Source organism: Colletotrichum acutatum (genome assembly GCF_030867785.1).
Source record: "Colletotrichum acutatum strain CBS 112980 chromosome Unknown BDZ83scaffold_67, whole genome shotgun sequence".
In the NCBI taxonomy this organism is placed as follows: domain Eukaryota; kingdom Fungi; phylum Ascomycota; class Sordariomycetes; order Glomerellales; family Glomerellaceae; genus Colletotrichum; species Colletotrichum acutatum.
In genome coordinates, this window is record NW_026849061.1 from 116,054 (window position 1) to 130,295 (window position 14,242).

Consider the following 14,242-nt stretch of genomic DNA (forward strand, 5'->3'; position numbering starts at 1 on the left):
TGTTGCTCAGATGCCTAAGTAAATGCTATGTTCGAAAAGCACTTGGCTCTAGTCTGATGCATTAACAGTACAATCTAGCTGTTTATGTGGTCGGCGTTTGCCTTCCAAGTATTTTAGGAGGTATGTTTACGATCTGTCTTTATGGCATACGCTGATGAGATTATGTTTAGGACAGCGTAAGTGTGAGATGCGTTGATGTGACGGTCCTCTGCTCTTTCTGTGATCGACAGGGGCGAATGCCTGGTCAATGATTCTCAGGTATTCTGCTGGAAGATGATATTTGGGTGACAGATTAGCGGGTGTTTCTCAACTCGAGGGAATTAGTCGTGCGTATCATGGGACGACCAAGTCAATGCTGAGTCAAGTCTTTCTTTAGTGATGATCAGTATATATTGGCTGCTATGTGACTGAGTGTTGCGATGGATGGTACATTGGCTTAGGACGACCTGTGCGGATGATGGCGCCTTTATACCCCACGGACGGACACGCCGGAACTCCGTCGCTGTGTCCTAACAAAGAGTACATGGTGTATCTTGAAAAGAATAACAGGGGTTAAACCTTTCTGCAATGGAGAATTACATTAAAGTTTTTTCTAAACGTCATAATTGTAATTCTTAAGTTTACTTTTCAAGTTTTACTTGACTGTTTGCGGACTGACTGCTGAGTCTTAGCAAGGATTCTGCAGATGTTCAGCCAATCGAAACACAGCGGACTATCGTTCTGGGACAGCGCAATGCGACGTACCCCTCCAGCAGAGCCGGCGATGTGCTTTAACAGTTGTACTTTACTGGGATCGTGCCTTAATTACTTTCTCAAAAAGTAATTCTATAATTTTGGTTGGTTGATTCAAGAGGTTGATGGGGCTTTCTCAAGTGTTGCTTCGGCTCTACTCGATCCTACTATGTCTTGCTCTTCAGTTCCTATGTTGCGTGCCTCTTGTTGCCAGAGAATGATATGCTGCGTCTCGGGCAAGCTGCATCTCTCGACTGAACGAATGAGGCAGGTGCTCTGCAGCCCAAGGAAGTATCTGCCCACTCGCCGCAGTCATGTAGTCCTAAGGGTATTGAGTATCGCGGAAAAGGCTCCAAATCCCTGTTCAACTCGACCATGAGATGTAGATGGCATTCATAAGGGCTACCTTCAAGAAAATCGCGGAGAAATTGTACGAGAGTTAATACGAAAACATCACCTGCCCGCCTGGCACCTGACCTAACATCAACTGCTGTACCGCACCAGTTCAGCCGAAGCCTGTCTTCGAAGTCGCCCGACCAGCAAGCAAAATATTACCGCCTGGCTGCTGGAGCACGAATGAACAACAAGCTTGGCTCAAAATCCTTCATTCGATCGCGGCATCTGCCTACTGCACAAGTGCGCCAGAATTTCGTACCAGTTCCCGGAAGCGACTCAAGCTAGCGTCAGCAGATGCTGGCGGCAGAATAGGCTGATTTCCTCGAGTGAAGTAGGCTGACTTGACAGGTACTTAGGCGCAACCACGATATGGACATTCAAATACAGATTTCGGGCGCAAAATCAGCATATTGAAATACTTCTGCCAGGTTTGCGACAATCTCCTACTTTCAACCCCAAAATCCTAGCTACCGACATCCGCTTATAGCAACTCTTCACAACCATGGCCAGCACTCAAGAACCTTCCGGCAACAAGAACTATACCCCGTCCGTCCTCAGCCAAGACACTCTCATCGCCTCCGACACCAACTCTCTCCACCCACTCATCCGCCACGCGGAAGAATCCACCCAACAACCCCTCCACGGCACCGAGCCCCAGCCTGCTCGTTCCGATAACTACCACTACGTCTCCACACGCGTGGTGAAGGAAATACCAAAGGCCAAGACGCCTGCCGAAACAACAAGCGCCTTGAGCAAGTTTAAGAGGATGCTGAAGCCTCCTGTTGTGAAGGCGGTTGAGGCTCTGCCAAATCATGAGGGGAAGTCGTATCATGTTGACGAGGAAGGGCGGATTATTGAGACTACTGTTCGGAGAGCAGGTGAGTGTCGTCAGGTGCCCGTCAGATTTCTTCGTTTGCGTGCTAATGGGGTGATTCTTCAGGTACATCGCGGAACGTCTTTGCTAACGGCGATGGTGGCGGCAGCGCCGGATCTTGAAGGGACTTGCGACAGCGGACGAGACATAATTTCACACATATACTGAGAGATCTGGACAATGACGAAGTTTGTACGATAAATATTTATTCTGCTAAGTATCTGGAACTTTTAAACCATATGGCCAACCAAATGCTTTTCCGTGCCATCTACAAACCTAAGCAAGCCAGAACCAGATCTTTTGCAGCAGGTTCTTCGGGATCGGCTCCTCATCGAGCTCCGCCATGGCCTCCATCTCGGCAACGCCGGTCAAGACATCTACGTCGGCCACGTTGCGCGCCATCGGCGTACGGAACCAGATCTTGTGTCCAATGTACAGCACGAAAAAGATGGGCAGCGTAATGTAGGCAGCCAGGAAGTCCGAGACGCTCCAATTGCCAGGGAAGAAGACCTGGAAGCCGTTGGTGAGGGTAAGAATGATGAGGAGACCAAGGATGAACCAGGTAAAGTAAGGCTGGAGCGGGGTCTTGAAGGGCAGGCGGTGCATCATGTTGTGGTAGATCATAGCCTTGCGGAAGCGGAGGTAAGTGATCATGACGACAATCCAGGCAATGAAGCCGGAAATGGTGCTAATGTTCATGAACCAGGTAAAGACGGTAGAGGTTCCGCTGCTGACGGTGAGGTAGGAGAGCAGAGCAATCGACCAGGTGCCGAGGACGGCGGTGTAGGGAACACCACGCTTGGTCGTACGGGCGAAGAAGCGAGGGGCCTGCTTGTTGAGAGCCAAACTGTAGAGGATACGGCTGCCGGAGTACAAGAAGGCATTGCCTGCACTCCACGCACTGGTGAGAATAGCGGCGTTGATGACGTGGTTCAGACCACCGATGCCAGCGCGCTGAATTCCGATAACCCAAGGAGAAGCAGCGGCGTTAGATGAGGGGCTGAGGAGTCTTTCGTCGTTGGAAGGGGTAATGGCGCCAATCATGAGGGAACCGAGGCCGTAGAAGATGGCCAGACGCCAGACGAAGCGGCGAGCGGCCTTGGGGATGTTGCGACGGGGGGCAACGGTCTCGCCGGCCGCGAGGGCGATCAGCTCGGGGGAGGTGATGAAGGCGAAACCGGCACGGACGAAACCAGTCCAGTAGGCCAAGAACTTGCCAGTATTTCCGCCGACGAGGTATGGTGTGATTGCGCCAGGGTCGTACCAGTAAAGGAAGCCGATGCGACCTTCGTCGGGGGCACCGCCGAGAATGATGACGAAGCTCACCATGATGAGACCCAAGATGGTAATGAGCTTGATACTCGCGAACCAGAACTCAGCCTCGCCAAAGACTTCGACAGCAAAAATGTTGAGAGCGAGGGTGACAAGTAGGATGATTGTGATCCAAACGGCTGAGGGAACGGGTGTTTTCCAGTAATCGAGAAGGATTGCGCCGGCCGAGGCTTCGGCGCCGACGAGCATGGCGTATGCGTACCAGTAGTTCCAACCGGCGGCGAAAGCCAAACTGGGCTCGACGAAGCGTTCGACAAAGTAGGGAATCGAGATACCCTTGAGCGGGAGGTAGGTGGCCATCTCTCCGAGATTGTTCATGATGTTCCACACGACAATCATCATGGAGAGGTATCCCATGAACAGCGGCGCGGGGCCAACTGCTGAGAGGATGCTGCCTGAGCCGACGAAGAGACCAGTTCCGATACTGTAAGTACCTGTCAGTTTGCGCTTACTTGAACCCAATTGAGGGCGTGAACCCAATTGAGGGCGTGCAGAAAAGGCGGAAAACGTACGCGCCACCCAGTGCCAGGAACTGAATGTGTCGGCTCTTCAAGCCACGCGACAGCTGGTCATGCGAGTTGACCAGGTCATTGGGGTCGTTGAGTGCAGCGAAGTTGACATCGCGTGGGTATGACTCCCCATTGTGCTTAGACTCGACGTCAGTCAAGGGGCCGCCGCCTCTGTAATCTTTGTCCGCAGACTCCATTGTCGAATCGTAGTTGTGATCAACTGGGCTCGACTCTGGTTTGGGCGAAGAAAAGAAGAAGCAGAAGAGCAGTCAAAAGAGAGCGAGAGAGAGTTTGCGATGTGGGCGGGCGGGTAGCAATGGTATATTAGTACGGCAACTTTTTTTTCTCTGGTCGCAGGCAAGGCTTGTCGGTGGGCGTCCCCGGCGCAACCACGGAATGATTCTAGAACGCGAAGAGTAGAACGACGCGAACAAAGGGCCAAGCTTCTGGCTGAAGGGGGAATGGCTGCAGTATTATGGAGTCTGGGCGATGAGCAGCATGGCGAAAGATTCCAGTCTGTCGTGAGACGGGCAGCTTACACTACACTTGTACATAGGCCCCATGCTTGACCAAGCAACGGAAGCTGCCTCCGTTGGTTTCTGCGAGTGTACGGATGTTCCAACCCATTGTTTCTGCCCGCCGCGCTCCCACGCTGATGAATCAACCCTTGTGGAATGCCGACGTGACGTATTGATGGTACGCTGTGCTCCTCTGCGGCGTGCGTGGGTACTAGGTATTCGACAAAGTGACTGACTCTGTAGTATGCGGTGTCTGCGTGTATGCCCAGGCGCGGGCTGCAACTGAACCCTTGTTGGATGTTGTTTGGAGGCGAAAGGCGCAAAGGGCTACTCGGCACTGACTGGTGCAGAAGGCGGGCAGATCCAGTCATGGGGAAGAACTAGACCAAAAGCAGAAACCTGGCAGTCCATCAGCTGTTTCTGTGTGGTAACGTTTTCATGGCGAACCCATGGGGTAAACTCGGACGGAAGGCTTATCTACTTGGCAATCCACATGACATCCACACTCGGCCACACATTCGGGCACACCGTATTGATAAGAGGCTAACGTCCGAGGATGGCACATGTTGTTACTGAAATGAATTGCTGAGAGACTGAGACCGTGAGGGAAACGGGGTGGTTAAAGTGGTTGCAGTTGTCACCGAGAAAATCTGCGGTCCAAATTGGAGGCTCAGGCAGAGTTGGGGAACGGGACGGGAATTGGAGGCAGCAATACGTACCTCCCGGAACAACTGCAAGCATCCAAGCCGCAGCTTACTAAGACTAAGGTAGCACCCACCGGTACTTGAGTACTTGGGTACGAGACCCCATATCACGTGGCTGCCTGTGCGCGGCTGCATCTCAGATTCCTTCACTCCCAGTGACTCCATGACGGGGTAAACACCGATGGTACCCGCCCTCGTACCAAACTATCACGTAAAATTTTCATCTTTTTCTCCAGAGTCCCTTGAATTTGGGCGGCACGAGCACTCGTCAATTCCCATCAAATCGCGCAAATTCCCAGTTGCAGTTTGTCACCATCCTCGGCCTGGCCTCTCGGTCCTGGGGAAGCCTGTCAGATGTCTGATTGGATGTCGGGAATCTTGCTCCGAACGACGTTTCTAAACACCGATGACAATGTTCACCAAATACCTGAATCGCAAAATAGTGATACGGAAACATCGCGTCTACGTCTGTCGCGTTCCTACCTAGGTCTGCCTTGTGCCGAGCCGCACCGTCGATAAGGATGGCCTGACCAGCACGCAATAAATAAGACGCCCACTTTTCATAAGCCCGAGTCTGAAGAAAATGTCTCTGGAAGGCTGACTTCTGTGCCGCCGCGGTTGATACGAGACGAGTCCTATTGCAAGAGACATGCTGTCGGCGTTTGCGAACATGATTCAACTTTGTCATTTCTTCAGAACAAGGGACCTACAAAGCTTATCAGCCTTGACCGGGGAGCTGGAAAGGGTAATTGACACCGTCCATCTCAAAGTCTACCAGTCCCCGTTGTTTGGTACCCTTGATGCGGACCGGTGGAGGTTCAAAGTTGCCGTTTCCCCCGCATCCAGCTCGCCGGCCAAGAGAAACGGAAAACTGATCCGACACCAGCTCGTTTGACTAGTGCCTTGTCGGCGACCCATCCCGATCCCGATCCCGACTTGTAAGTTTTGTTAGCTACGAGGCGGCTCAACATCGTCGTTCTTGGTCGCTCAGAGATACGAAATATCTCCTTGAGCATGTTTGACTCAAACGCCTTAGTCTCGATGTCAAACCTGCGTCACACACACGATAACGACGGGGCGAACCCCGTCCAGGCTTCCACATGTCCGTTACGCCTTGTGCGCGCCCTTTAATCACACGTCCCCCACGAGAAAGCACGCCACTTTGCAAGTCTGGGTCCGGAGCCCCGGATTCTGAAGGCAAGCACGAGACTCATCTCGGCCAAACCATAATGCTGGCGGATCCTTGGTGGTACGGAAAGTTGGGGAGACGAGGTCCAACCTGACAATTTTCATTTCCATTACGTTTTGGTTGTAAAAGCTATCGATCCATTCTCTTCCTTTACCCACATTCGCCCGCCCATTTCTTCAGACAACTATTGCACCTCGACAATACCATTTCATTGATCTGTACATCGAACACATTCCCATCTCGGTATTCACAAGTTTCAAAGAGCAAGCAAGGCTACGGCACCAGCGGCCATTGCCTGAAGGATCGAGCCACCGTGGGTGTTCGCTGCGTTCACCGTAACCGGGGGCGGTCGGGCCGTGGTGCTGTTCGCGGTGATCGTCGGCAGCGCAGCAGTCGTCGTCGGCGTATTGGAAACAACCGGAGGTGCCGAAACAGAGGTGGTCGGCACAGGCCCAAGAGAAGTCTCTGTGGAGGTGCTCTTGATCTCGGACGTGAGGGTAAAGGTCGCAGTAGAGGTCGACGCGAAGAAGGACGTGGAAGTCTCCTCGTCCGGAACCGACTCCGTGAAGAAAAGGGTGGACGTCACCGTTGAGCCGGGTTCCGTGTTGACACCGCCCGGACCGACGCATTGCTTGCCGATCGGGCAGCATGCATACTGGCCGTTGTTGCCGAGCCAACACGTGGACGTCAAGGGGCAACCGCCCTGCTGGTCTGGACAGCAAGTGTAGGTCAAGGGGATGCAGCCATCGCCGCAGTCTTTGCGGCCAGACTCGCTGCACGGGATCTTTACAATCTGGCGCTTGAGAGGAGAGAAGGCCTCGTTGGCGAGAGCCAGCGCCGGAAGAGCCAGAACCAGAAGTTTCTTGAGCTGGAACATGATGGTTATGGAAGCGAGTGTGTTGAAACGAGAGTGAAGGGTTGCTGGTAAAGGTTGAGGTGCTTGATGTCCGAGATGGCCTAGTATTCCCTTCTACTTTCCCTTGGAACTCTCCTGCTTAAGTACACGGCACACAACGTAAGGCTGTGATGTTGGGCTCTGTGCTATACCTCCTCGGAGATGCAACATTTCAGCTGCCACACTGAACGGAAATGAGCAGCTAGCGATTACGTCGTGGCGTCCAATCGAAGGCATCACGGCGGTGCCATACAGCAAACTGCATCTTTCTGTTCCTGCAGCTAAACTAGCCCGCGATGTCAGAGCCCTTGCCTAAGTGGCCGTTGAGCAAATTCAGAGGAGGTGATGGTGGCGTCGGAAACCAGGGTCTGGGGTTAAGCACCTGCTTATTTTGAGGGCTCAGCTTTCTTGTGGCTGCAGGTAAGCTCGGGGAGGATTTACCCCGCGCGTCGATAACCACGATCTCTTGGAGTTGTCAGGCTGAGTGGCTGGGATGATTCGAGGAGCACAATCCAGCAGATCATCAGAACCCAAGACACTGGGCTTGACTACCTATGGGAGTCTGTCTGCCTGTCAACCCGCTGCTAGCACTGCAGCCAGAACTTAGCTTCTGTCGATTATGCATTGTTGCGGCAGGCTGTGAGCATGGTGTCGTGACGCCGAATCAGATTTAAGCTTGTTTTTCAGCTGCCGGCAGCTAACATTGTTTTAATTTGACTACGGCGAGTGGCTTGCAACGTCGTTGTCGGGGGAGCCTTTATTTCCCTCCAATTGGCATATCCAAGTGATGCTTCCTCAAACCCTCTCCCCGCCCTGCAGAACTTACTTTACACATGGTGGTACACATGGGGGATGATTAGACGGAGGATACCAGTATTCTTCTTGGGCACTACAATAGGGACCAGATGGCATCTCGATATCTATCGATCTTGCGATCACTGACCCAGCATCGTGCGTTGAGATTCCACCTATGCTTAACGTCCGTAGAGCCATTTCGATAGTCTTTGGGCCTTGGAATAAGTCATTTGCTGGCTCTGCAACCACGATGAATGCAAACCATAACATTGTCTCTTGTCCATAACGCCCTACCCGTTAGCTCACACATGCGGGCGTTGTGGCACAAATTTCGGACCATGTACGCCCACTCCGCCTCAGCCACCTGCACAAGCAGACTCAAACGGCCAATGACATACCGGGGACGATCAGACAACTAAATGAGGCCATCGTCAAAGATGTACACTCCATATGGTTGGTTCAAAGTCCAGGGGTCTTTCATTTGTGGCTGGCCCCTGACGCTCATGTGCCTTAGCTTCGTCTTGACGGGCGTTCGTGTTCGACTATCTAGCTCTGCAATGTACTTTGCCTGCACGCTCAATCCAAAGTTTCTGGACGGGCAATGCTATCATGGGACCGCTGGTAGTGAATTCTTCTTTGGCTTCGTCTTCGTATTGCGTATCGCAAATGTCGATCGCCGGTGAGTGATGACAGTCAAAAAAACTCCTCATTCGTATCATCCACCAGCGGAGGTTACAATTCGACAAGCGTCAGCACTAGATGAGGGCTGAGAGTAACATGACTTGGAGACTAACCGAGGAAGATTTGAGACTGAAGTTGAAGTGGCTTTCCAAGGCAGAATTACACGATGAGTGAAGGTGATCTTGTGCATTGCCTCGATGCCCAGTCGGGCATACTGTTGGCGAATTCGGGATGGATCTACTTTTCGTGCAGCGTATTCTGGGCAAGTGCTGTATAGTCAGGGCTCTGGTAGTCTGTTAACGTTCCAGAGTGGCCGGTTACGGCAATTCTTTACCCGGCATCTTGATGTAGGCTGAAGATCTTGCTCACTGTGTAGAGTTCCGCAGGAGCAAGAGTCGCATCCATATGCTGTCGAATGAAACCCGGCCCCCCAACCCCATTAATTCCCAACCTTGACATCTGAGGAATTTTGGAGATCTGGATCGCACTCCGAATTAAGAACGGCGGGCCTCGGGTGTGGGGTCCCGGCGAATTTAAACTCGGCGCCGGATCCGCAAGCCGAACGCTTCGGAAATTCGGCACGGTCCGCCCTAGCAATGCACTAATGACGTCCTTGCCGCTCTCCAAACCCCCATTCCTTTTCTTCTTCATTTCGCACCTCACGCGAAACGTTTGCAGAGATCCCAAGCCAGACCAAAACCTCCACCATTGCCAAGACTCGCCCTGTCACGCCAATCAAGTTTGCAATCCGCAAAGCTTCTAGACTTCCATATCCTAGTACCCCGCTCCATCACCATGTCAGGAGCCAGAGCGGTCGTCAAGACGCTGGACCACCTCGTGCTCACCTGCGCGAGCGTCCCAAAGACGGTCCAGTGGTACACCAAGTACCTCGGGATGAAGGCGGAAACATTCACGTCGCCGTTAGATCCATCCGTCCAGAGGCACGCGCTGAAGTTTGGCACGCACAAGATCAACCTGCATCAGCAGGGCAAGGAGTTTGAGCCAAAAGCCAAGACGGCACTGCCAGGCACGGCCGACCTCTGTTTCTTGGTGGAGGATGGCACCGGTCTCGAAGAGCTGATCAAAGGGTTTCAAGGGGATGGGGTCCAAGTTCTCGAGGGGGAGAAAGTGGTCGGCCGGACGGGTGCACAGGGTCCCATCCAGAGCGTTTACGTGAGAGACCCCGACGGAAACTTGATTGAGTGAGTACTTCCCAGTGTAGAATATTGATGATACCTCACGGGGCAAGGACTAATACCCACATCCACAGGCTTTCTCATTACACGTCATAGGTGGCTTTTTACATTATCTGCACAGGCATTTGCATACTTAGACTAGGAGATTTCCAATAATACACCAACACCGGGAATGTTAAAGTCTGACGTCAGAGCGATGACTATCAGTCGTTATGGATGGACTGTTCGTTCTTCGCCTTCTCCCGCTTCTCAAAGTATCTGATTATGAAGATACTCGAAAGTTCCAAAACGCTCACTCCACACATGACGGAGAACCCCATGTGGAAGGAGGGGGCATATTTACCCACATCGAGTATCACAACTGCAATAATTAGCAACTCTTCAGGATACCGAGGGCAAGATAGTCGCAGACCTGGAACCCATGCGATGAAGGCTTGACCCAGAGTCTGTGCGACTCCAATGACAATTGCACGCTCCTCCATATTCTTGTGCATGATTTCAATTGCCCACGCCTAGACGACATTAGAATAAAGAGGCAGGAAACCTGCAGAGACAGAGTGGCTCACGTAAAGGACCGGCCAAAAGCCCCAAGAAGCGGCGTTGATAACATAGCCGACAAAGGTCAACGCGTAGCTCGACTCAACTGCAACCATGATCATGCCGATGAGATTGATGGTCTACGTCTTGTCAGCGAGATCTGGATTCTGATGTTTCATGAACTAACAGCTGGAACCAGCAAAACCTGCCACCTCTTTCCCAGTCCATCAGAGAGCCAAGCATATAGCAGGGTAGTCACAAGACCGACAGCTTGTGCTGCAGTAGGGAAGAGGTTGATTTGGTAGACAGTGAATTGGTTCAAGGACTTGAGCCAGACAGAGAAGTAGTTGAGGGGTTGTGTGACAACGCAATGGCAACTGCGATTTATATCAGACTGTTCCATCCTGAGTATCACGAGGATTACGGAGAACTCACATCAATGCGAAGCTGAAGACGTAAATGGGCCAGTTCGTGAAAATACCCCAGACCCTGGCTTTTGTCAAAGGCTCGGGTTTGCGCCGATCGATGGCTTCCATCCTCGCGATATGCTTTGCCTGCTCACCCGGGCGCATCCAACGAGCTCTTGTAATATGAGGGTTATCAGGGACGACGAAGAATCCCCAGATAGGAGCCCAGATTGAGATGATGCCACAGAAAATGAAAAGCCATCGCCAGCCTGGGAGACCGCCGGCTCCATTTAGACCTCGATAGATTGCGGCCTGGAGGTATCCGCTAAACATGCTAGCGGCATAGCTGGCCGAATAAAAGATTGAAATTCGCTTGGAGAGTTCTACGGGACGAAGTGAGGACAAAGAACTGAGTCTCCGCAAAATAGACGCTCTTACCTCGAGGCGTGTACCAGCTTCCCATGATGGTCAGAACGCCGACGGCAAAAGGACTTTCAAGGAATCCTAGCAAGAATCTCAATGCCAAGACATGACGAACGTCTTTGACAGCGGCAAAACAAAATGTGACAATGGTCCAGAAAAGCTCGGCCACGGGCAGGTAAATTGAAGGGCGAACTGGCAGCTATTAGCTTTCTGGGTTGAAGGCGGGGATAGATCGTGTTTCATGAACCTACAACGAGTGAGCAAGAATTGTGAAGGGATTTGGCCGACTAAGTAGCCGCACGTGAAGAAAGTTTGCAACAGATTATACTCGTTGCCTTGAAAATTGAGGTCTTCTTTCATACCGCTGACATACGCATTCGCTATTATCGGTAAGAACTTCGAATACTTTACTCTTATACTACCAAGATGGGTGCCCTTACTGATATTGCTTGAGTCGAGTAGTCTAACGAAATATCCAAAAGTCGCCCAGCTTCTGGAGTGGAGATCGTCAGTATAGTTCGGAGGCCAAACGTAGAATTTTAGTATACGCTACAGCACAAAGAAGTCGAGGCGTTGCACAAGGCGGTGCTCCTCTTTTGTTTGAGGACCATCCCATATGACACCCTTGAGGAGGTCCCATTTCAATGATGAGGGCTCTTGTGGCTCAAGAATCTCACCCTCATCTCTTTTTGCTTCGTTTTCGAACTCCATGGCAATTGCAGATAGTTGGGCAGATAGTCGTGGATATAATCTGAAGGATGCCACAGGAGAGAGAATGATATATCGAAAAGGAGAGAACATCAAAAAACCCTTTGTGGCTCTGATAGTCAGAGGGAGGCCGACAAGGCCCATTCTCGGCCTGTTACCGAGTCTTCGGAACTGATGCAACTTTAGAACAAATGACAACATAGCATGGCAAGTGGGGGTTGATTGAATGGGGCCGAATCCTGGTTCTTGTGCACTCTTGGGAGTGGTGTTTAGCAAGTCTAAAAGGCCACCTCATTCCCCTCTTTCGCACTAACTATGGCTCTACTTGTATTTGTATTGACTTCCAACGTGGTCGTTGCGGAAATGTTTCTGGCCAACACCATACATCCTCTCACGCAAAGTGATTTCATCTCCCGATTGTCTGTTGTACCCGTAGAGTCCCCTTCGACGGAGCTCGGGTACTAGCAAATCTACTAGATCCTCAGAGCTCCCTGGGCTTGTGACATGCCCAACGTTAAAACCATCTAGATCTGCAATCTTCACCCACTCCTCGAGGAAATCCGCGACACGGGCTGCTGATCCGACCGGCACTGGACCATTCCCACCGATGGCCATGGCTTTTCCAATATTGCGAGGCGTCCAAGCTGGAATATCGTCGCCACGATATTTGAGACTGCTGACCAAGGAGTGTACCCGCCCGTCAATCGTGGCATCATCTGGTCTTATCTCTGCATCAAGGTCGTACTTCGCAAGATCTATTCCAGCATTACCCGAAAAGAATGCCAGTCCAGCTTCGAAGCTTGCATATTCCATAGCTTTGCGGTATTTTGCACCCGCTTCTTCGTCTGTTCTCCCGATGACTGGTGTAATAACTGCGAAAATCTTTACACTGCCAGGGTCGCGGCCAGCTGCGGCTGCTTGCTCGCGGATGGCGGATACGCGAGGCGCCAGTATATGAGGTGAAAGCCCCGATATCATAATGCCTTCTGCATGCTTGGCAGCAAAAGCTATACCGGCGCTGTGAGGCTTTTAGCTGAGAGTAGGCGTGTGAAGCATATGGTTGGTACTTACGACGATGTCCCTGCCTGAAGCAGAAAGGGGGTTCTTTGAGGTGAAGGGTGCAGAATGTGAGGGGCATCCACACTGAACCTTGCCGTATGATGCTTGACCCAACGGATACGACTGGGATCAGCGTGAATGTTTTTCGTTGCATCTTTCTTGAGAGCGTCGTCTGCCCACGAGCCTTCCCAGATTCTAGCCTCTTAGTCTTAAACCTCCATAGAAGCTTGTATGAACTTACTTATAGAGCAACTCCAAGTATTCATCAGCAGCGGCATATCTCTCATCATGTTCGACATATGAGATCCCGACCTGATGAATATTAGGCATGATCCCGAACAGGACTTCCTTGCGGAGCCTAACTTACGGCCTTAGCAGCAGATTCCTTAAAAGAAGTGACGATGTTCCAGCCAAACCGCCCTTTGGTAAGATGGTCGAGGGTTGAGAACCTCTTTGCTATAACAAATGGTGCTTCATAGCTCGTACTGGTTGTGACGATGAACCCAAGCTTCTTTGTTACAGCTGCCATTGCTGTTACCGGCTATTGATGGTGTTAAGACATGGTCAACGATGGAAACACGAGATCCGTTACTTACAATAATGGGGTCACCCATGGGGAACTGACAACTTGTCCGTATCGTTGGTACAGCGCTTCCATTATAAATATCGTGTTGACCATAAGTGTCGGCCAGGATCAACGCGTGAATGTCTCCTCGCTCAAGAATCTGTGCGAGATTGGTCCAGTAATTGAGATCCCCAAACTTGTCGGCGACTTCACCTTGTCCCCTGCGCCACTGACCGAAGCAGAGGTGGCTCGGAGTGAACATATCAAATGCATTGAATATGATTTGCCGCCTGGCAGAAGGAGGTTCCATCTTGGCGGGGCAAGCTTGTGCTGCACTGAGTCCAGCTCGATTAAAGAAAACGTGCCAATGCTGCGTCTGTCGCCAACTTGTCATTGGCGAAAGAGAACATATTTCCGTTGATAACTCATTGCGTAACGTAGTTGGTCTCGAGGAATCACGCAATCAGCATGCAGCCGACTTCGGCAGTAAGGACGGATACTCGAATCTCGCAATATCTTATCAGAATCAAAACCGGACAAAACCGGGATTAAGTAGATTCGCAAGCTACACTGCGTATGGCGTATCCTGGAGAATTGATGCATTCTTGATTGCATGCTTGTTTGGAACCAATCGAGTCTCCCTTCCCCTCAAAACATCTCCGAAGGGAATTTGTTCCCGAGTGACTGCGGCTCGCTGCATACAAAATCCTATTGTATCGGGA

At 51.5% G+C, this 14,242-nt stretch overlaps 7 protein-coding genes across 7 annotated transcripts; 3 read left to right on the plus strand and 4 right to left on the minus strand.

The window, feature by feature from the left end:
* Positions 1-917: 917 nt before the first annotated feature.
* BDZ83DRAFT_626683 (uncharacterized protein) lies at positions 918-2,192 on the plus strand. Its single transcript, XM_060508578.1, has 4 exons — positions 918-1,368; positions 1,485-1,556; positions 1,616-2,006; positions 2,069-2,192. Exons 1-4 carry the CDS (start codon positions 1,309-1,311, stop codon positions 2,122-2,124), a joined length of 579 nt encoding a protein of 192 aa, XP_060363337.1. The 5' UTR covers positions 918-1,308; the 3' UTR covers positions 2,125-2,192.
* Positions 2,193-2,224: 32 nt separating this feature from the next.
* BDZ83DRAFT_392786 (amino acid permease) lies at positions 2,225-4,209 on the minus strand. The gene is made up of 2 exons (XM_060502801.1): positions 3,847-4,209; positions 2,225-3,758 (listed from the first exon to the last, which is right to left on the minus strand). The coding sequence occupies exons 1-2, from the start codon at positions 4,038-4,040 to the stop codon at positions 2,279-2,281; spliced, it is 1,674 nt and encodes a 557-aa protein (XP_060363338.1). The 5' UTR covers positions 4,041-4,209; the 3' UTR covers positions 2,225-2,278.
* A 2,301-nt stretch (positions 4,210-6,510) lies between these two features.
* On the minus strand, positions 6,511-7,131 carry BDZ83DRAFT_793716 (uncharacterized protein; the record flags this gene model as incomplete). Its single annotated transcript, XM_060515788.1, has 1 exon — positions 6,511-7,131. The coding sequence occupies one exon, from the start codon at positions 7,129-7,131 to the stop codon at positions 6,511-6,513; it is 621 nt and encodes a 206-aa protein (XP_060363339.1).
* Positions 7,132-8,368: 1,237 nt separating this feature from the next.
* Positions 8,369-9,118, plus strand: BDZ83DRAFT_626700 (uncharacterized protein). Its single transcript, XM_060508579.1, has one exon. The coding sequence runs from the start codon at positions 8,382-8,384 to the stop codon at positions 8,625-8,627; it is 246 nt and encodes an 81-aa protein (XP_060363340.1). The 5' UTR covers positions 8,369-8,381; the 3' UTR covers positions 8,628-9,118.
* Positions 9,119-9,420: 302 nt separating this feature from the next.
* Positions 9,421-9,917, plus strand: BDZ83DRAFT_753643 (Glyoxalase/Bleomycin resistance protein/Dihydroxybiphenyl dioxygenase; the record flags this gene model as incomplete). The annotated part of the gene is made up of 2 exons (XM_060514374.1): positions 9,421-9,827; positions 9,896-9,917. The coding sequence occupies 2 exons, from the start codon at positions 9,421-9,423 to the stop codon at positions 9,915-9,917; spliced, it is 429 nt and encodes a 142-aa protein (XP_060363341.1).
* A 107-nt stretch (positions 9,918-10,024) lies between these two features.
* Positions 10,025-11,899, minus strand: BDZ83DRAFT_581130 (putative allantoate permease; the record flags this gene model as incomplete). The annotated part of the gene is made up of 9 exons (XM_060505429.1): positions 10,025-10,182; positions 10,234-10,333; positions 10,388-10,498; positions 10,546-10,735; positions 10,794-11,148; positions 11,204-11,380; positions 11,440-11,568; positions 11,629-11,681; positions 11,742-11,899. The coding sequence occupies 9 exons, from the start codon at positions 11,897-11,899 to the stop codon at positions 10,025-10,027; spliced, it is 1,431 nt and encodes a 476-aa protein (XP_060363342.1).
* A 318-nt stretch (positions 11,900-12,217) lies between these two features.
* On the minus strand, positions 12,218-13,830 carry BDZ83DRAFT_581118 (putative dibenzothiophene desulfurization enzyme A; the record flags this gene model as incomplete). Its single annotated transcript, XM_060505428.1, is given in 5 exon segments — positions 12,218-12,914; positions 12,968-13,150; positions 13,197-13,299; positions 13,319-13,496; positions 13,552-13,830. 5 exon segments carry the CDS (start codon positions 13,828-13,830, stop codon positions 12,218-12,220), a joined length of 1,440 nt encoding a protein of 479 aa, XP_060363343.1.
* Between the last annotated feature and the right edge of the window lie 412 nt (positions 13,831-14,242).